General features: G+C 39.0%; 2 protein-coding genes and 1 pseudogene across 3 annotated transcripts; all 3 read right to left on the bottom strand.

Annotated features, from left to right (window-relative positions):
• Positions 1-1,725: 1,725 nt before the first annotated feature.
• On the bottom strand, positions 1,726-4,292 carry LOC115676648 (peptidyl-tRNA hydrolase, mitochondrial). The gene is made up of 8 exons (XM_030599590.2): positions 3,878-4,292; positions 3,692-3,776; positions 3,021-3,088; positions 2,875-2,925; positions 2,717-2,790; positions 2,498-2,556; positions 2,352-2,428; positions 1,726-2,270 (listed from the first exon to the last, which is right to left on the bottom strand). The coding sequence occupies exons 1-8, from the start codon at positions 4,184-4,186 to the stop codon at positions 2,157-2,159; spliced, it is 837 nt and encodes a 278-aa protein (XP_030455450.1). The 5' UTR covers positions 4,187-4,292; the 3' UTR covers positions 1,726-2,156.
• Positions 4,293-6,017: 1,725 nt separating this feature from the next.
• LOC115676574 (protein CASP) lies at positions 6,018-15,191 on the bottom strand. Of its 2 annotated transcripts, none has more exons than XM_056319340.1 (19): positions 14,962-15,191; positions 14,177-14,287; positions 13,798-13,976; positions 13,300-13,449; positions 12,997-13,085; positions 12,711-12,820; positions 12,456-12,550; positions 11,509-11,564; positions 10,724-10,889; positions 10,190-10,282; positions 9,385-9,513; positions 9,005-9,124; positions 8,846-8,926; positions 8,092-8,193; positions 7,834-7,977; positions 7,643-7,744; positions 6,663-6,742; positions 6,461-6,553; positions 6,018-6,388 (listed from the first exon to the last, which is right to left on the bottom strand). In XM_056319340.1, the coding sequence occupies exons 1-19, from the start codon at positions 15,044-15,046 to the stop codon at positions 6,328-6,330; spliced, it is 2,046 nt and encodes a 681-aa protein (XP_056175315.1). In that variant the 5' UTR covers positions 15,047-15,191; the 3' UTR covers positions 6,018-6,327. The 2 variants fall into 2 exon arrangements, with proteins under 2 accessions (XP_056175315.1, XP_056175314.1); XM_056319339.1 differs by having other exon boundaries at positions 8,092-8,196; positions 14,962-15,190.
• Positions 15,192-17,638: 2,447 nt separating this feature from the next.
• Positions 17,639-19,221, bottom strand: LOC115665717 (cell number regulator 2-like; annotated as a pseudogene).
• Between the last annotated feature and the right edge of the window lie 477 nt (positions 19,222-19,698).

Here is a 19,698-nt window from a genome sequence, read left to right as displayed (position 1 = left end):
GACATCACCGCTGGCCTTTCTGGGAAGACAAACAATAAAGAAGGGGAAAAAATAAATTAAAAAAGAAAAGAAACCAAAATAATTATAAAATTTCTCAAAAGGACGCCCACCATGGTCCACATTATCACCGATCGTGCTATGTAAGATGGCTGGCGCTGACTGAACCGCCACGTTAATGATTTTTTGCCTAAATTGATCAAATGAAATACATTGGAAAATTGTACAAATGTTTAGATTTAAATTTGCTAAATTGCCCGACAAAAAAAATTGGTTAAATTGGAAAATTTAAGACTAAATTAGCTTTCATATAATACGTTTAGAATTTTTTGGACAATTTTCCCCACAAAGAAGAGTGAAAACAGTTGTCTACTAGTTTTAATGAATGCATTTGGTTTTATTATAACTTTAATATTTGTCATTACATTATAGTATGTATATTTAACTACTCAACTTTCATTTTAGGTGAATCTATTTTCTAATTTTTTAAAATTATTTTTCATGCCATCAACTACATAATTTTTCAAAAGAAATTTTCAAAGAAAATAAAAAAAAATGACAAAGTTAAGTACATTAAAAATGATAATAATCCATTATGATTATGCAAATTCAAAGAAAATGCTCCTTAAAACATTATTACATGGAATATTATCTTTGTCTTGATTACATGAATAATTAGCAATTGACAAGAAAACTATGGTAATTGTAATTGCATTATAAGGTAACAAATTCAAACCATTGCAAATACATATCTTTTGTCAATTCTAAAAGCATCAGAGAACCAATTAAAGAAAAGGTAAATTATCTTCACTACTATAATAATAACAAGTGATTGGGTCCTGTGAAATATTACCTTTCATAGTAGCTGCACTACAAAAAATAATATAATAAAAAATGAGTAAATTGTATATATGCATACATTATAAACAATAATCAATCATTGAGTAAATTATCGTAAAGTTGTACTGAAAATCAAAGTAAAAAAATTCACGCACAACATAATAAGTAAACAATGTGAAAATAAAACTAACATTTCTTTACTCTAGTATATGATTAATGCTTGCTCAAATTACAACTATTGGTTAAACTCTCATTTATGTGGACAATGGAGAATTAGTTCAGAACAAGATAAACACGAAGGAACAATAAAATATAATGAGTGTGTAAGAAACGGTCAAGGTGAAAAAAAGTTATTTGAGAAGGGCATTGATAGTTTTGTCTTTTAGTAAAATTGAAACCAAACAAAAAAAGAAAAAGAAAAAAGGTAATAATCTTAAGTGAAGACTAAGACCTGCAAGGAATAAAATGATGAATTTAAAAGGATAGGGATGTCAGGAGTCAAAAATAGAGTGAAAAATGCGCGACCCTTGAAAAAGAATTATGTCAAAAAAACTCATTCAACACCACCCAAATGTTAGGCCGAGTTGAGCAAGGCTTACTCCCATATGATTTGAAGCCCCCTTAATTCACGAGTAAAAATCCCCCACCCGCTTCTAGATTTCAGGAAGTCCTAATTTATCTGTGGCATATATTCAACCCGTGCACCCCAATTAGCAAACCTCCAACTTTATTCCAACTTGCATTCGGAGATGCGGTCGCAACAGGCTCGCTCAAAATGTACAGTATGTCGAACCGAACATTTCAACTGCTAGTAACGCTCAAGAGGGGATCGCCAACACCGGTCGCCCTGTCTCACCTTTTTTCCCAATCATAAGGGAAAACAAGAACTCATCAAGCATGGAAGAATCAATTCACCCACATACAACTGTCTAAGTCAGTCTAAGTTTGCCCTTGTAATATATGCCCCTGCCGGGGATTCGGGCCTTTGGGGTTGACCCAAAACAACAACCGAAAAGGAAGGAAAGATCTGGAAGCCGAGCAAAACTTGCAAAAGCCTATAGGAACTTTTTGGATTTCACTTCTGATTTGGAAAAGAAGAAAATCAAAGTAAGTTTTGGTTTAATTATGAACCAAGACACGTATAATCAGTAAAGCAACGAAGAAACGAAGATGTTCTCCGTTGCATCGATTCATCTGAACCAGCTTTTGCCCGAGAAACCTCTTCTGGCTGCCCGACTAAATAGTCGTTAGAGAGCAAAGTCTCCGACGGTAGCTACAGCAGAGTATCTTCTGACTGGAAAAAGAAATTCAATGTCTTTTCAACTAAGTTGTTCCAATGGTTTGTTGCTGTTGACAAATGTTGCACTCTTGTCAAATCCTTCCAGCAGAAGGATCCGCAAAGCCGCTATACCTTGTTGAAATGTAAAATCCAACTGGGAAGATTTGGAAGTCAACAATCAGAACACGTCACAGTAACCTTCACTGTAGCATCACAGAAAAATATTTCTACATACCTCCTCACGCTCCTGTTTATTGAATGGTCGCATGACAAAGTTCACTGGGTCCATTTTACCAGGTGGCCTCCCAATACCTATTGGACACATGGTCGTTAAAACACAAAACAGGCATGTACTTGTCTTATAGTGCTTCAAAAACTCACCTATTCTTAATCGAGGAAAATCACGGCTCCCTTTTAGATGACTAATCACGCTTCTCATCCTGTGAAACCCCATTGAAAATCAGCAATATGTACAGAAGGAAATAATTCAATCAGCCATGAATGTCAATGATGCCTTCCTCAAAGTATTGAAAATATGTTTGTCCAACGAATTATGGGAGAAGTGAAAGGAAAAAGGATTGCAGAACTAGGTTCAGGTACCCGTTATGTCCACCATGTCCGCCCTTTGGCAACAAGCGCAATTTTGCAAAGGGCAAATCTAAGTCGTCAAAAACCTGCAGAAGTAAACATTGAAGATAAACATCGTAGCATCAGAAATTTCAAGCACTGCAAAGTTCAAATCAGTAACAAGATTTTACCACCAGTACTTGCTTCAATGGGATATTATAATATGAAACGATCGGTCCTACCTACAAAAGTTGGTCCATGTATCAGCCAAAACCATACAGATAAACAAAGACACTGGCACTATCAACAAAATACAAGTCCTTAAGGGGTAGCTTACAGACTCGCCACTAGCATTCATAAATGTTTGTGGTTTGGCAAGAATGACTGGGACATTCCCTATGAAACCTACAAACCAGATCAATTCCATCAGGAGTATGATTGATGAAGCAAATCTACGGGGAAAGAAGGCTTTTTCCATGTATGCATCGAAACCAAAGAATTACAAATCGACCTATCGTTTGACAGAGACAATAACAGAGACTCGTAACTAGAAGCAGCCTTACACAATGCTTATACCACTGGACCTCCAGGATTAGAATCCGGCCACCCTTAATTCCATTTCATATATCCAATTAAAATGACGCGCAATCTCCATTTATTTGACTCGGGGTGGCAGCAAAACTCATTCATTTTCGCTACTCTCAATTGAACAGAGTCCCCATTATCGTACCGACTACCTACTGATTATGAACCCTGACCTAAGTCGAGTCGATCCACAACGGGTCTAAACCTACCATTGCTTAAACAAATATAAACAGTCACCCACGTAGATTGGTATAACCACAACTTGGTCCTGCATCCCCCATTTCCATATGAACCTCAAAACTCGGAAAATGGTGTCACAATCGGACGCAACGTACTCAAATAGGCGCGAGAAACCGCGATCTTTCATCGTATCATTCTAGTAGAGTTTCCCCACGAGAAGAGAGTATGGCAAGCAAGCGAGACCTTTTCCAAAGAGGGCTTTGAACGAGACGCTGCTGATGGGTATCCCTCCGGCTTCGGCTACCGCGTCTACAAACTCGAAACCCACCTGAAACGAAGTTCGTTTTCTTTCACACATCACGCGGATCACATCGGCAGAGATCTTCTCTCGCGCACACACGCACACAAGAGGGGAGATAGAGGGCGCACGTTGTGGCGAGTCCCGCCGTACTTCTTGCCGGGGTTCCCGAGACCGACGATGAGCCAGGGATGCCGCTGCGGCGGCTTCTCGGCTTCGACGTCGCCGTCGACGGGCCTGGCCAATGACGCAATCGGTGCCGAAGAAGAAGACGGCGACGAGAACTGCTCCGACATCGTTCTCCGGCCGGTTCGGCGACGCGCGTGGCGGAGGGACGGCGAACCGGCGAGGTGGGAGTGGTACGAGGAGGGGAGGAAGAGGCGGTGGCGGGTCGGGAAGCGAAGGGCGGCGACGGACGAAGCGATGGCCGCGACTCTCATAGTTGCGATCGCGAATCGGGAACTTCCGAGGCTGTCGCGGGAGGATTTGCAAGGGGGGTAAAAAACCCTAATCTCAGATGGGATGTGACGGTGGTGAACGAAGAGGAGGAGGAGGGAAAATTATAAGGAAGACGACACAAATGCTCCTTAAATTGTGGCCAAATATGGACTTAGTTAATGAATTTTTGATTTGCTCGATATGATCTTTAAATTTTAGCATAATATATAATGTAGTTTCTAAATTTTTAAATTATTTAATGTGATCGTTAGATTTTCCATGAAATTGAATTAATGAAGGATATTATTGAACATTTTAGTATAATTCGGGGACTAAGTTGAGTATGTAACAAAAGTTCGAGGATCACATTAAATGAATTTAAAGTTCAAAGACCGCATTCACATTGGGCCAAAGTTCATGGATCGTTTGTGTCATTATCTCAAAATAATACTACCACTCCGGTTGTTTCGTGGAAAATATATCGTTTCTGGAAAACATTTTTCAAAAAGTCATTTTCCAGGAAAATGACACGATTATTGTTTGGCTTAAATCTAAAAAAGACTTGGAAAATATTTTCTACCGTTTGGTACAGAAATCAAATCCTCCATACACTACTTTTAATAATTTTTTTATATTTTAAAAATCGATTTCTAATTATTTTTAATTAACTTTTTTCTTTTCTTTTTATTTTTTTTTATCTTCTTCTCCGACTGGTCGTCAGCCATGGCGAATGCCGGTGACTGGCCACAGGTGAGCTCAAGCGTTGCTTGAGGGCGACAAGGCTCGAGCCTTGCCAGATCGGCGACGCTCGATTTGGCAAGGCCCGAGCCTTGCTGCCCTTAGGTGACACTCAAGCGGTGCTGATCTGGCACGTTCGAACCTTGTCGCCCTCAGGCAACACTCAAGCTCACCTATGGCCGGTTGCTGGCCTTCGCCGTAGCCTATGGCCTTCGCCATAGAAGAAGGTAAAAAATAAAATAAAATAAAAGAGAAAAAGAAAAAGAAAAAATAATTAAAAATTGAAAAGAGGAAAACATTTTCCACACTTTTGAAGGTGTTTTGTCCATTGAGGGAAAATGTTTTTCATGGTTAGTTTATTTTTCATGAAACGAATGCTGGAAAACAATTTTCCGAAAGTTATTTTTCTTAAAACGAACGAAGCCTTCGTTGTTACTTTACAAAGTAATTTGCTTGCTCATGCTCATTTTAGAATTATGATGCAAATGAGACTATAGAATTACTCCATTTGTTGATAGGAAATCAGACTGCTGGATTAAACTTTATTAGAAAAGTAATGGTATGACACTTAAGTTTTGCACCCTTCTCTTACCAATTTTTTTGTCTTAAGTTGGGAAATTTACATAAACAATACCACAATAATAAATCATCCCTCAAGTTCTTGCCATTGATTTGTGTCAATTGCATTGGACATATAAGAACTTTCGTGTTTTCCATAAAGTCATCACTTTGGCGTCTGGCGTCTCTTCTTCTCGATGTCTTCTAAAGTCCAAATCAATCTCAAGTGACGGTCACAACCACCGCAAGGAGGCCGTTGTTGGCTGGCAACCGCCCCGAGGCGGTCGCACCACCAGAGGTGATCTTGGTAATTTCATGTAAGAACATGTTTTTCTTTTGTCATGATTAATCTAGTAATATCGATGTCGATATATACCAAATGTCCATCCACATATCATATGTCTATAACTATATGATATGCAAACATTCTTCAAATTATACAAAGAAAACTACAAATCTTAGCTTATTCTTTTCCTATCCGATCTTATCTTATTCGGTAAAAATGTAAAGGGATCAATATCGGATTCGTATTAAATATAAAAAAAAACAAGCAAATCTCTTCCAACTTTGATATTCCACCTTCATATCATTTTTGAGTCGTTTCTCTTTTTTCCCTCCGATTCATTTTCCTCTGCAATTATCCACATCTGCTATGCCTCATGTTAATCACTCGAATATAATTACATCTCCAGGTGACCCAAGTGAAGCAGAACAATGGAACTTTAAAGGGAAAAGAAAAATCGAAGGTGTTTCCTGTTATATACACCAGGTATGGAAAAATTTTCTGTTCATTCTTGAGCCCACAGGAAATAGGTAAAAACCTAGTGACAGTGAACGTAAACGGGGACTACAGTGCATGGGGAAGGTTCTGAATCTTGTCTCCAATTAGAGTTTCTTCGGGGCCATTGCTGCACGGGCGATATCTTGAGTCAGGAAGACGAAATTAAACCATCGGAACAGAGCAGTAGGATGATAGTTACCTGAGATGGCTCAAAGCGGACATCCGGTAGAGGCAGATGAAGACCAGAGCATGCAACCCAATAGTGTAGAAGAACGCAAAAGTTCGGGCGTACCTGCAACACCGAATTTTTCTTTAGTACAGCCTCGCCAATATCAGAAAAGGGAATGACAAAAGAGCAATGCCATGCCAGGGATGCTGAAAACAGAGTCGCGGAACCATACTTGTTTCCCAGAAGGAACCGTCCACTGCTAAGGGTAATTTTATCCCTGAAACCCAATTCTTTGTATCTTTGATCCCTTTCCTGCTCATACCAAAACTTTGTTGCATTAGATAGTCTCCATTTCAAGTATCATTTATAAGACAACTGATTGTAGCTAAATCACACATTGAAGCAGAAAAGAATTTCCTGATAGGATGCTGGCTCGATGGCTCCCCAGGTCTAGAACATTCATGGTCATTTTATGTTGCGGAACGAGCGTCTGTTTGAGTTCTCTCTCTCTCTCTCATATTTTCCAATTTATCATCCAAATTGATCATCAAAATTGGATTATCTGCATGGACTTCATTCATCATTTAGGAAGAGTTACAATGCAGAATCACTATTGTACATTCATCTGTTGGTGAGTGCTCAGTACAAGATGGTCTTTATCCCTTGTTTGGGAGAAAGTAAAGGTGATCTACAGAAAAAGATAAAGTAGAATTTTCCATTGTCTGGAAGAAGAAAGAAAATTATGAGAGAAGGAAAGGAAATCTTAACTAGGGCCCACAAAACATGATCTCTTCAAATCGGAGAGAAGAGTGGAAAGGTGAGTCATTTTACTTTTAACCTTCGAAATGACATTCATACAATTACTTGAAGGACAAAACTGCGGTTTCCCTTTCAAATTTGAATTTTTCCTTTCATTCCCGTCCCTTCTATTTCCTCTCAATCCAATCAAGATTACAAGAAAAATAATTTCTCTATCTCCAGTTCAACTTTTTACTCATTCCTTTATTTTCTTTAGTTTCATGCTTTTCTCAAAAAACAGGACCAAGATTGCTGGAAGATGATGATGGATAGAATTACGAGCAAAGAACTTAACAAGAACCATAAATCAACCATTAATTGCTAAAGGAAAATATTATGTAACCAGATCACATTGAGCCCTACTGAAGGCCCGATGAATGCAAGTAATACTAATAAGAACAGCTCGAGAAAAACCTTTTTTGAAAATGCTGCAAATGGGTTGATGTCATCCTCATATATCTTCTTATACTTGGATTCAACATCTGAGCTGAAACCACTTTCAAGATCTTCAGAGTGCTGTGGGTTTTTTTAAAAAGAAATTCTCAGTTAGAAAAGAACAATTAACTGTAAGATGAAGGTAACTATACAGAGCTGCAGGCTCCCACCTTCTTTGATCCTCTAGAAACCACTTTCTCGAGATTGTAATCTTGGACATATCGGATCTTCCCGTAGAGTTTGACATTATCAGCTTTTGTTTTCTCCAGTTCCACTGTTAGCATGCTTATCTTCTCCTTCAACTGCCTTGTTTCCTGATACAATTTGACATCCACTAAGTCTCAATCCCCATATAAATGGTCTAGAAAAGATGGAAATTATATCACAGAATTGGCAGAACAGGGCTAAAACTATGTAGGGGAAAGTACCTCTTCTGTCTCTCGCAATCGCGCTCTAAATCGGTCTCTCTGATTGATGATCACCTTTAGCATTGAGCTTTGCTCCTGATCTGGCGAAATGCGTTCGGCACCCTGCTGGAGAAAAAAAAAAGGATTTCAAGAAAATGTCACGAACTAGAGATCCCCATGATCTGATAAGAGTACTATCAGTGAGAATATTTGGCTTGACTCTGCATTTCTGCAGATAAAGATGTTGGAACAGGTTTGTTTGAACTGCAGTTCAAATCTGCACCTAAGGTTTGTCAATAAGGGCTTGAATCTGCACAAAGATACTACAATCAACATGCAGCAGAAGTGGCAAAAGACTAAGTGTGATTGTCCTCAGGCTCCATGGTTGTCCATTAGATAGATTTCTTCAATGTCGTGCTTTACAGGAAATAGACACTAGACAGCATGATCAGGCTAACCCAGGCTCAGTCATCTACATTTCAATATAACCAGAGTTGGCCCAGCTGGCCTATTGATCAAGTCATGTGTATGTGTTAGCGAGGAGAGGTCAGGGAGAGTGTTAAATAACAGACATTAACTACTCAGATCAAACTTGGAAATTTGTACATCATTTATTCAGTATGCAATGCATAATAGCAGTGTCACAATTTGATATGCAGCAGAGGTGGACAAACATTTTAATAACAACGCGGATTTCAAATGCGGGGTATACCCTGAGAATTGACAGCATATGGAATTTCATTGAAATACTTAAAATGGCAAATATGAGAGGTACCTCAGATTGCTGACTTGCACCTGCCTCTGAAAGATCCCATTCATCAAATAAAGAGCCCTTACGATCTCTGGAACTATAACCCTGCATGGAGAAAAATCTCCATTAATGAAATTGAAAGGCACATAGCAGTTTCAAGTTTCACAAATTTGTTGATGCAACCTTCAAAATATCATCCTCCAACTTCTGGATTAATTTCTGTTGCTCATTAACCTTTGCTGCAAGTTCTGTGACCTTGCCTACAGCAGCTTCTAGCGAAGACGTTCTCTCCGAAAGTTTGACCTAATCAAAGTGTCATGAGCAAGCTATTTGCCATTAGGCAAAACAATTTTTGAAAGACTGGGCTTCCACAACCATCTAATGTTCCACACAATATTAGAAGGGAGAACAAAAAATTAGCTACTTTTCCAAAAATAACTTAGAAAAAAAAATAACAAGTACCTGTAGATAACAAGTTAGAGTATGTCCTAACAAATAAGTTTTATCACCTTCCGTGCGAAAAGTTCACGGAAATAGTGGAAACTAGACACGAGTAAAACTACCTTTAACTGGGTAAGTTGATGTTCCATCCTCTTGTTCTTGTCAAGAAGAAGAGACTCCATTTTGCTCATCTCTTCCCCACTAGTAGCTACTTCCCAATCCTCAGCCTCAATTGAATTATAACCCACTGCCTAAATTGCAATAAGGAGAATGAAACCAAGACACCATCAGCAATGCAAAGTAATCAAAATCCTCAAGATCGATAAAGGCTCAGCAAATAACCACAAATAGCTGACGGAGGTATGAATCCACAGTAGGTTGTTCTCGAGCCACATACACAAGAAGTTATGTTGAAGACATGATGACTAAAATGGAGCACGACACAAAGTCTTATAAAAGATGCATGACCTCAAAATGGATTTGCTCAATTAATCTCACCAATAAATTGAAACACTGAAACAAAAGTTACACACTTCTTAAAAACTTATGTGATAACCAAGATAGAAGGATATTGTCTTCCTTTTTGGCTAAGCAAGAGACAAGGATTGTCCCTTCTACTTTTAAATGCAATATTCCTGGGATTGGGTTTAGACTGATCCAGTTAAGTTTTTGGAGGAGGGAGAACTATTCAGATGCTTATTCCCTACATGATCTGAATATCCACATGAAAAAACTCATGGGATTGTTTTAAGACTAAATCATGCGTTTTTGCTATGACCTTTGAATAACAGCAAATGCTCCTAGGAGTTGCAATAACTTGCCAATACTCAATAAAATTTTCAATATTAATCCCCTCCTCATTCTGACAATTAGATGAGGCTATCTTTTGACATGAACAGTCATCAGATCATGTACATGCATATATACCTGTAAAATCTTCACTTTTTTGCGCAAATCATCAACCAACTTTGCCGTTGGCCTGGCTTTAAGTTCTTTCTTCATCTCCTCAAGAGCTTGATCCTAATTGCATTTAGAGGACAAATAGATAGTAGAGCAATCAGTACTGCAAATGTGTAAAAGCATTTGGAGAAATGCTTGCCATTGTTAGCACAAAATATTTGTTTTTAAGTAGCAATTAGTCAACAATGGAGGCCCTCTCAAAAGAAAATATCTTAGGATATGATATTATCGAATCAAGAATGCTAATCTCTCTCTCTCTCTCTCTCTCTCTCTCTCTCTCTCTCTCTCTCTCTCTCTCTCTTAAAGGGTATAAAATGAAAGGGGGTAAAAAATGCTCAGATCCTCATGTAACACGACAATGGTCTTGCAGCACGTGATATGACAGTTAAATTAATCTAAACCTGAAGGATGGCTTTCAAGAATACCTTTACGCAGGTCCGTAAAGGATATCTATCTGCAGAAACTTCTATATGAGGGAGAAAAAATAGCAGACTGATATACCTTTTCAATTAGAGCTGCATTCAATTTCTTAATCTCATCCATGTACTGTTCACGCTCGGCAGACAAAGTGGTCTCGATATTGTGAAGTTCCATATTCAGCTCAGAAATAATCTTCTCTTTGGCACTCAAAGAATTCTCAAGGATACTGGTTGAGTCCAAACTGTCACTGCAAATTATTTCACAATCCATTACATAATGAAACTCGAAAGATGCCACACAAAAGGAAATCATTCTGATTGATGAACTTATGACTATTGACGGAAAAGAACAGATTATCTGACGAGGTTGAATTTAAGAGAATCCATATTGTACAACAGACTCTTTAAGGTGAAAATTCATAATTAAAGTTTATTCCATATCCTTGTCCAGCAGCCTCAAAGTTCAACTGTAAAGTCCTCCACTAGGCAAACACTAGCAAAGAATTGCCTGACCATGTTATGTTTTAGAGATCACAAGAGAGAGAGAGCAGGAGAGAAAACACAAAGGGCTAGATATTTTTTAAAATCACTGATACTACCAAATGTACTCAATATTACTTACTATTCTTCAAGACCTTACATATCCACAGGAATCACCAAGAGATATTTATTTATCTACAATTCTATGAACTTTTTCACACAGATTCATGTTTAAAAGTACCCAAGTGCAGTTACTTGATAAAAGGTTGGATTTCCAAAAATTAATAACACATCCAACAAATCCTCTTTGAAAGTTATTTTAGCATGAAGTTCGTTGTAACACACAGATGAAGTATTTTCCTCTCAATTCCATCCACTGTAGCTCACCTATTCTTAGATCCAGGTTCATCATGTGCTGATTGAACTTGAGATCGCAGAAGTTCCTGCAATGATCAAAGTTGTACACAAGAGAATCAATATGCAATTTTTTCCATTCCTCTGTGTAAAGTTTGTATATTGCATATTCTCACAGGAAACACTACAACGATAACTGAAGACTTCACCTGTGCGACAGAAATATAGCATAATGCAGAAACCATACATCACCTTGCAAAATCTTATACCAACATTTCCACTGTACAAGAGCACATGCCATGTAAAACGCATTATGGAAACTTCAAAATCATAACCCTCATTTTGCTCCTATTCTAACAAACACGTATATGTGTATTGCAATTAAATGATTGACAAGAAAATAAACAGCTAGAGGTATGACCTTAACTGTCAGACAACTATAGCTGAAAGCTAGGTTTCAGTCTTCCTTGCCTGGTCGGATGACTTTCTGCTTGGGGAAGGAAGAGAGGGGGGGTGGGGGGAAGGGTTGAAAGTGTGTAGAAAGTGGAGGAAAATCTAAAATTTTTGTGAGAAGGAGGGGATGGAAAATTTCAAATTCCCCCTATCGGAAAGTTTCGAAATTCCCCCCGTTTCCAACACCCACTTTCATTTCGCCCGCCCACCCCCACCCCCCCCGCCTCCTTTCCAAAAGAGTGCATAAAGTTCACAAACATCCTATTGTGAATTCATAAATTTTCTTAATGAGACAGAAAAAGATAATTATGAAAGTAGACTAACTAGTAAAAACGTATAGAAAATTATCCAAGAGAACAAGGGGCAAATAAACATTGTTGTGGAGAAACATAAGAGTCAATGTAAAATTTAACAAGGCAAAAAGACCTCAATTTATTAAATCCTACTAGCCAAGAGAACACAGAGATTTATCCAGGAAATTGCCCATAGCTAAGGAAACTGATTGGGCCACAGGCATGGAAGAGCACCTTTTCCCTTTCAAGACTAAGAAGCCGTGTTTGGGCCCTTTCAACTTCATCCATCAAAAGAGTGACCTCTGACTGCTTTGCTGCTCGATCTTCATCTGTAAAAATTGTATATGTTACCAGACAAAATGGGAAGAATATTAACAGTAAAAACAGGATAATTGGACGTTTAGTCTTATGTTACTATCTCTATGCATAAAATAATCTCATCATCAGATAAGGAATGCCAAATCTAATTTCTCTAGCCAAGCATAATACCTGATTGAGCACGAAGTTCAAACAATTGACTCTGTGCAAGATCATGCAACTTTTGTATATTGGAAGCACTTTCTCTGGCTTGTCTCAGTTGATCTTGCAGTAATTGCTCCCTGCAGAAAAATCAGAAACTGAGGTATGCTGCGTGCGTTTGGGAGAGAAGAACGATAGTTTGCTATAAGAACATGCCGAAGCTAAAAGAGGAACTTAACCCCAGTTCTTTGACACTCTTCTAATCAGTAATTAATTTAAATGATGTATTTGTCATGTTGAGGAGAAGATATAATACCTTTCCTTTAAGACTTCAAGGGTTTTTTGATTCTCCTCAGCCAAGTTGCGTTTGTTAATTTCCACAATTTCCTTCACTTTTTCCTCCATCTGGACACAGCACCAATCAGTAACAACAAATAAGACTTGCTTGTCTGAGTCAATAACTAAATTGTAAGAAAGTAAGTTCCACCCTTAGACAGTCCCAAGCGTAAAGGTAACTAAAGCTTAAAAGGGAGCAGACCTCAACATCCTAAGTAGTTAAGTAGGCACATTACAGCACATATCACAAAAACATATAAAAAATAATTAACAATTTTAAAACCTGCAGCTCTAACTGGCGATTACGCTCTTCAAGTCTTCTAATTGTCGCTTGTTGATTCTTTAAATGAGCAGCTTCTGTCCGGAACTCCTCAAGCTCAACTTTCATCTTCCGATTCTCGGCTTCTAATTCCGAAAATTTCAAGTCTTGTTCCTGCATGCAGACAGGGCAAAACTCCTCAGAAGACAAATGTGCAAAAACAGAAAGAACTACACAGAATAAATCTCAATGCCACTCCAGCAATGGTATAAACATATCTGGCGGTTTGTAAATATATCGAACACTGAAAATGCTTTCCCCAATTTCTAAAAGAGGACAGTTTTAGCATAACGGAATGTAACTATGGATGATTGATCCTAGATGAGACAGTTATGCCTATATAGATACCTCAGCTAAATGAGAAAAGATACCACTCATTCATTATCAAAGTGACAGATGCATATGAAGGTAGCCACCAATCCAACAGGCACCGGATGACAAAATAATGAAGCCGGTACTTACGGTAACTGAAGCAAGAGCAGGATAAGGATCTGGAGCCTCATATAGTTTTTGGTATATGTTAAGAAAAGCATTTTCTCCAAATTTGGCTCTTTTGGTAAGATTATCAACTTCTTCTTGATATCCCTTGAGCAAGGAGTTGAACAAATTTAGCTTTTCCTCTGGAGAAGCTTTCTTGAAGTCTGGAGCAGGAAAAAAACAGATATATAAGAGCAAGTTTTTCTTTTATCATCATCAGGACTAGCGATTTACCCAAAAATGCAGAATCTACTTCTCTTACAAAAACTGCTAGAGTAGAAGAATGTACTTCTCTTACATTTAATTAAATTAGAAGAACTAAAGAACATTCGCTCTTGCACCTTTACAAGTTCAAGTGACATACCTCTAGTGCTCTCTGCAAGCTTGCGTCGATTCTTCTGACTGTTCTCTTGATTCTCAGCAATCCTCAGCCCTTGCTCATCCAATACGCTCTTCTCCTTCTCAAGATCAAACTCTACGAACAGGAAAAGAAGGGGGAAGTCAATATTACTCCCCGTAACTCGATTCGGACAAAAACAGCAATAACACAAAACAAAATGCGATCATTGCTACATAATGCTTAGCTCGTAAAAAGGAAACTTTAAAACAATGTCATCAAGAATCAGTGATAACATTTTCACATAAGTTATTAGGCGGAAGCGGGAAAGTACCCAATAAAGAAGACTACATGACGATTTGTTCCAGTAACTGGCACACTAATTTGGTAATTCAATCAAACTCACTCAGTTTAACATCACACCACTGACAACTATAGAAGCATTTATTCCACCATTGAAGAACTGAGCTACCCACTTTACCCGATTCTCTCCGACACAAGTAGAGTGCTGCCGATTGCTAACTCGAGCATGGTAAGCTCAAATTCGACACCAAAACAAGGAAACAACGCACAGGACAAGCTACGCTAATCTACAACACACACAACACGACGAACAGTTGACTCAATTCGCGACACTAACAACTGGAACATAAGATTCCACAATCAACAGCACCACAGCAAGCTCCTCGCGCGCATCAATCACGGGACGTATCACGTCGCAGGACCTAAAAAATGCGGCTCGATGTCCGAGAGATTCGCGAATGTATGCACTCAACGCGAAGGGGGGAAGAAAGGGGACAGTTGAATCGAACCTTTCCAGAAGCTCGAGACGACGGTGATCGGCGACGATTTGTCCCTCTCGCCGGCGGCGCCGCCGCCGCCCTGGGAGGCCTCCATGATCGAATCTGGGATCTGAACTGCGAAGCTCTGCGGGCGTTCCGTCGAAGAAGAAGATCTCTCTCTCTCTCTCGTTGCTTCCGCTTCAATTCAGCGCGGGATCTGACGCCGTGCGTGTCGATCAGAATCGGCACGATGAATTCTCGTTTTTGTATTTCTTTTTTCTTTTTTTCCTTTCTTTTGTTTTCCAAATGTTTTTCTTTTGTCGCGAAATGTATACATCGGATGGTTGGGCTCGAGGGAGCCCAAACGACACGTGGGCTGCGTCGTTTTGATGACTTGGTGAGAGAGAGAGAGAGAGAGAGAGAGAGAGAGAGAGAGATGGGTTAGGGTTTATGATTAGCTTGCTTAAAAACTCGATGACGGTTCGCCACATCATTTATGGCACAAGATTTTAATGAATTCGCAGAGCAAATGTCATTTTTGAATTGAGAATAGACTTGTCAAAATGGATCACAAATTTATTTATTAACCCATATTTAATGGGATAAGTTATGAGTTAGCTATATTCAATAAATGGGTTTAGAATGGTAAAATCCAAAAAAACATGGGTGTTAAATGGGTTTACAACTTACTTATATTCAACCCACTTTTATGACTTTCTCTCGCCCTACCTCGATCTTGCGCTCGCTCACTTCATGCTCTCACCTTAGTTTTGAGATGATTTTTCCAAGATTTAGTTAAATATATAAGTGTTTTAGCAATATAAGTCGAGTCGGGTATGATTATGGATATCATTAGGTCAGGTATAGGTCACTAGATTTATATTGCATAAAAATGGGTCATAATGGGTTAAATTAGTCAATTTGGGTCAAGCCGTTTTCATCCCGACCCACCCGTTTGACAGGTCTAATCAAGAAGTAGGCTTGTTTGATATACTTGGGCTGCCCCAATGATGCTCTTGCTAATAGCGTGTTAGAGGAAAATAGAGGTTATAAGTCTGGTTCTTGTCGAGAGATCTGTACAAGCCGCTAACTGAAAGAATCATTTATTCGTCTTTAAATTAGGGAGATCTTGAGTTCACCAATTAGGGGCGAGTCCTAGTGACATGATATTGACCCTGTTTGGTTCAGCATTTGGAATGGGCTTTAAGGCTCTAAAGTCCTTTGGCCAAATGCAAATGGCACTTGATTCGTTTTTTGGAGAACTTTGGGGAAATGCAATTGCATTTTCAAAGGTCTTTAAAGGCCTTTAGCCCAAGACAAGTCTAGAGGTACTTGGAAAGTTGCATTCTCAGAATGCAAATAGATTTTATTTTTCTTCCAACTTCGCCCTTGCTCAACTTTCATAATTCAAAAAATGTCCTCGAAAACCCCAACCTGCTAGCGAAAACTTCAGCTACTGGTGAGCGGCCGACGAGCCATTGACGAGCCACCGCCAACCTCGCCTGTTGCCTAGGTCCCATGCGACTATTGCCTAGGTTGCGAGACCCAGACAAGGCTGTCTAGGGGCCGATTTGGCTCGCTAGCAGCTAAATTCCATTGGCAAATAGTTTGAGATAAAAGTTGATAATCATGCCAATTAAGGATCATATATTATAAAGAAGAAGGTAAGTTTAATGGAACATATTATTATCTAATTGGATAAAGTTGATAATCATGCCAGTTAAGGATGGTGTATTATAAAAAAAGAAAGTTGGTAAGTTTAACAGGTTAGTAACAGGGCAAATAAAAGTTGGTAACTCAATAAAAAAAATTGGTAAATTGAATAATAAATAAATAAACATCGATGAAAAACTAAAATGACACTCAGTAAACCACTACTTAGTGATAACCTAAACTAGTAAGTCACATAAATAAATATCAGTGAATTTATACAAAAGTTGATAAATTTAAAGCATTTTGCAAGAGAGATAAATAATGATAAGTGATAACAAAAGTTGATAAATTAAAAAAACTAGATTAGCGTTGGTAAGTAATGAAATAAAAGTTGGTAATCCAAAAACTAGTTGGTAATTTAATTAAATAAAAAAATTTGCAAGTCATTCAAATAAGGATTAATAAATTTATATATGAGTTGGTAAATTTAATGCAATAGTAAGAAAAACCAATAAAAACCAGTAAAAGACAAAAAAAGTTGACAACTGGTGAAATACTGAAAGAGTTATAATTTCATAAAAGTGTCGCTGCGTTACCATCAACTTACAGAAAATAAAGTGACCGATTTTAAAACAGAGAAAGTGAATAGTGAGGCCAGAGAAGAATTATAACCAGGGGAGTTGACTCGAATTTGTCTACGACATTCTTTGTTTTGTAGCTTAGAAGGGTATACTTATCCATGTTCTATCTATAATATAAGAAGAATTACGAGAAAAAAAGAACACATATCATAAGCTTAACTTGTTTTCATACGTATGTCCCTCTTCAAATTAAAACATATCCAATTCCAACATCCAATCCAACAAATCAGAACAGAAAGGGTGATCACTAGAGACATTCAATCATTATTTTGGCAGAAAAAGGAAAAGCACACAAACTAGGCGACTCTTTCAACTTTTAAGCTGACTATCGTAAACTCTCTCGAGGTTCATATTTGCGCCAAATGCATGCGAACAATCTGTGGATAGGATCGGATGGATCTCTAACAGTAACGTTAACGACCCATACCCGGTATCATCGAAGCCATTGTCGCGGCACCTTGGTTCATCTTCTCAGCATTGGCCGCCCAACCTTTATCACATCATTGTTAGAGTTGGCGAATACTTCGGGGACTCTTGTTTCTCATATCGGGCACGCTCACGTGAGCTTAGGGAAATCGAAGTATAATCCGACGACATGTGACCCCTGCGCACGGAATGCGGGGGTTCGGGGGCAGCGCCCCCAAAACGGGGGTCCCGCTGATCGGACAGCAGGCGGGGGTTCCGCTCCCCGGTGAGCGGACGGCGGCCCCACTCGCGGGTGAGCGGGCGGGGGCTCGGGGGCAGCGCACTCGAAACAACATCGGGTTTGCTGCCCCGTTTGTTGTGGGATTAAAGGGATTCGGATAAGCTTGGACTTTGGGCCCATTTTAAGTTCTATATATATTGTACTCGTATGAGAGATCATTGTAACGAGTGGTTGTGGTTGTAAACCCTAAATATCATAGTGGAATCCCTTTGCAGGACGTAGCCCTATTCGGGGGTCAACCTGGGTAAACTTGTGTGTCAATTTTTTTATTATCTGTGTGATTGTTCTGATACTGTTTCGGATATAAGCCCATCCATCATGAATCGCGAAAAGGAAAAACTTAAGTCAGTTCATTGATCAAGTACCTGAACTAAGACAAAAAGATTTGAACATAACCTTAGTTTGTTCTGATACTGTTTCGGATATACCAACAAGTAATTTTTCACCATCAAGAAGACGGAAATTGCCATCAATTCATATTGAGTATGTTCTTCGGCATTTTGAGACGTGTAGCAATAACAAATGGTACATGTTCTTCATCAGCATTAGCTTGATAAAGCAAATATGGTAAATAGAAGAAAAACAGGTGATCGCGATTCTATCTCGAAAGAACTTTTACCAATGGAAGGGTCAAATCCGCGGTTTTTGAGCTCCCTATGTTCTTGGCAAAGAGCACAGTAGGTGCAACACCAGTGCACGAGGCAATCGGCACGGATCTTCTTGCAACGAGTGTACATCCCTCAATTTTTTCCGGTAGCTGCACGTATACAGGCACCCGACGCCCATGTAAGTGAGCAAGTAGTAGGTGAGCCCGCCCATGAAACAAGCTGCAAAAGTAAATTTTGCGCACACATACGTTCTCATTAGGCTTAAACTAACTATGTAGGTACAGTTAATCATGATTATATGGAGAAGATCTGGTATATATGGAGTGTGTTTCGAACTTAAACTTACAAGTGGCTCCTCGGTCTATGATTTCTGCGTTCTAGCCGAAGGTGATGCAAGGACAGCAGCAAGTGACGATGCCTACGGAAACGAATACAGAAATTAATAACACTAGAAAACTTTATCAGAACGATGATATATTACTTGTTGGTTCATCAAAACTTTTAAAGCAGACAACAAATATCAAAGGCTTTCTACTCATGTATACATTCCGTTAATTTGCGAGATGTCCGTCAAATTAGGTTGAAAGCACTTACAGTTGGAGGGATCTTCGCAGCAACCGCAGAGACCCGTCATCCACTTCCTGGGGACCGCCCCCTCCGGAAGGCCTTGGTCGATGAGCATGGGCGTTTGCATTATCGGTGGCGGAAGAGTCTCAAAAATGTCTCTGCCCGAAGAAGAGAAGACGGTCGAGAAGAGCAGAGAACAGGAGAGAGTCCTGCGTATACCATTGTGGTTTTTTCAGTCGTTTTATAAGCAAAAAGTCCTCGGAATTCTCCATGGTCAACGAAGGAAAGAATAATGAATCCAAGTCCATTGGTTTCTCCTCAAAGAACAGCGGGATATGGCGGCAATCTCATCAGCAGTTGTGTGTACGTATGCGTGAGAGAGACAGAGAGGGAGAGTGAAGGCTTGAGGTTTCTGAGGAAACTAGAATACTTCTTGAACCGGTTTTGACTTCCATGTTTCTTTTTTGTTTCATGTTTTTGTGCTTTGGTTTTTGACTTCTATGTTTCCCTTTCGTTTTTTGTTTTTGTTCTTTGGTTTTTGACTTCTATGTTTCCTTTTTTGCAAGCTCAAATTTAGGGACAAATTCAGGGG

Source organism: Syzygium oleosum, unplaced genomic scaffold (assembly GCF_021117445.2).
Source record: "Syzygium oleosum isolate NSW1041296 unplaced genomic scaffold, Sole_v2.1 Sole_v2.17, whole genome shotgun sequence".
NCBI classification, from domain to species: domain Eukaryota; kingdom Viridiplantae; phylum Streptophyta; class Magnoliopsida; order Myrtales; family Myrtaceae; genus Syzygium; species Syzygium oleosum.
The sequence above is the reverse complement of the archived record's forward strand: the minus strand, read 5'-3'. Positions and strand labels throughout refer to the sequence as shown.

Bases quoted from the DNA above. Each gene is read 5' to 3' on its own strand.
- LOC115676574 (XM_056319339.1), bottom strand. From the start codon at position 15,046: ATGGAGGCCTCCCAGGGCGGCGGCGGCGCCGCCGGCGAGAGGGACAAA. The intron at 13,977-14,176 runs GTATGTCACTTG...TTCCTGCTCCAG, and splicing joins GCTTGCAGAGAGCACTAGAG to ACTTCAAGAAAGCTTCTCCA. The intron at 13,450-13,797 runs GTAAGTACCGGC...GTCTGCATGCAG, and splicing joins CTGCTCTTGCTTCAGTTACC to GAACAAGACTTGAAATTTTC.
- LOC115676648 (XM_030599590.2), bottom strand. From the start codon at position 4,186: ATGAGAGTCGCGGCCATCGCTTCGTCCGTCGCCGCCCTTCGCTTCCCG. The intron at 3,089-3,691 runs GTCTCGCTTGCT...TCTGGTTTGTAG, and splicing joins CAAAGCCCTCTTTGGAAAAG to GTTTCATAGGGAATGTCCCA. The intron at 2,926-3,020 runs GTAAGCTACCCC...CAACTTTTGTAG, and splicing joins TGAATGCTAGTGGCGAGTCT to GTAGGACCGATCGTTTCATA.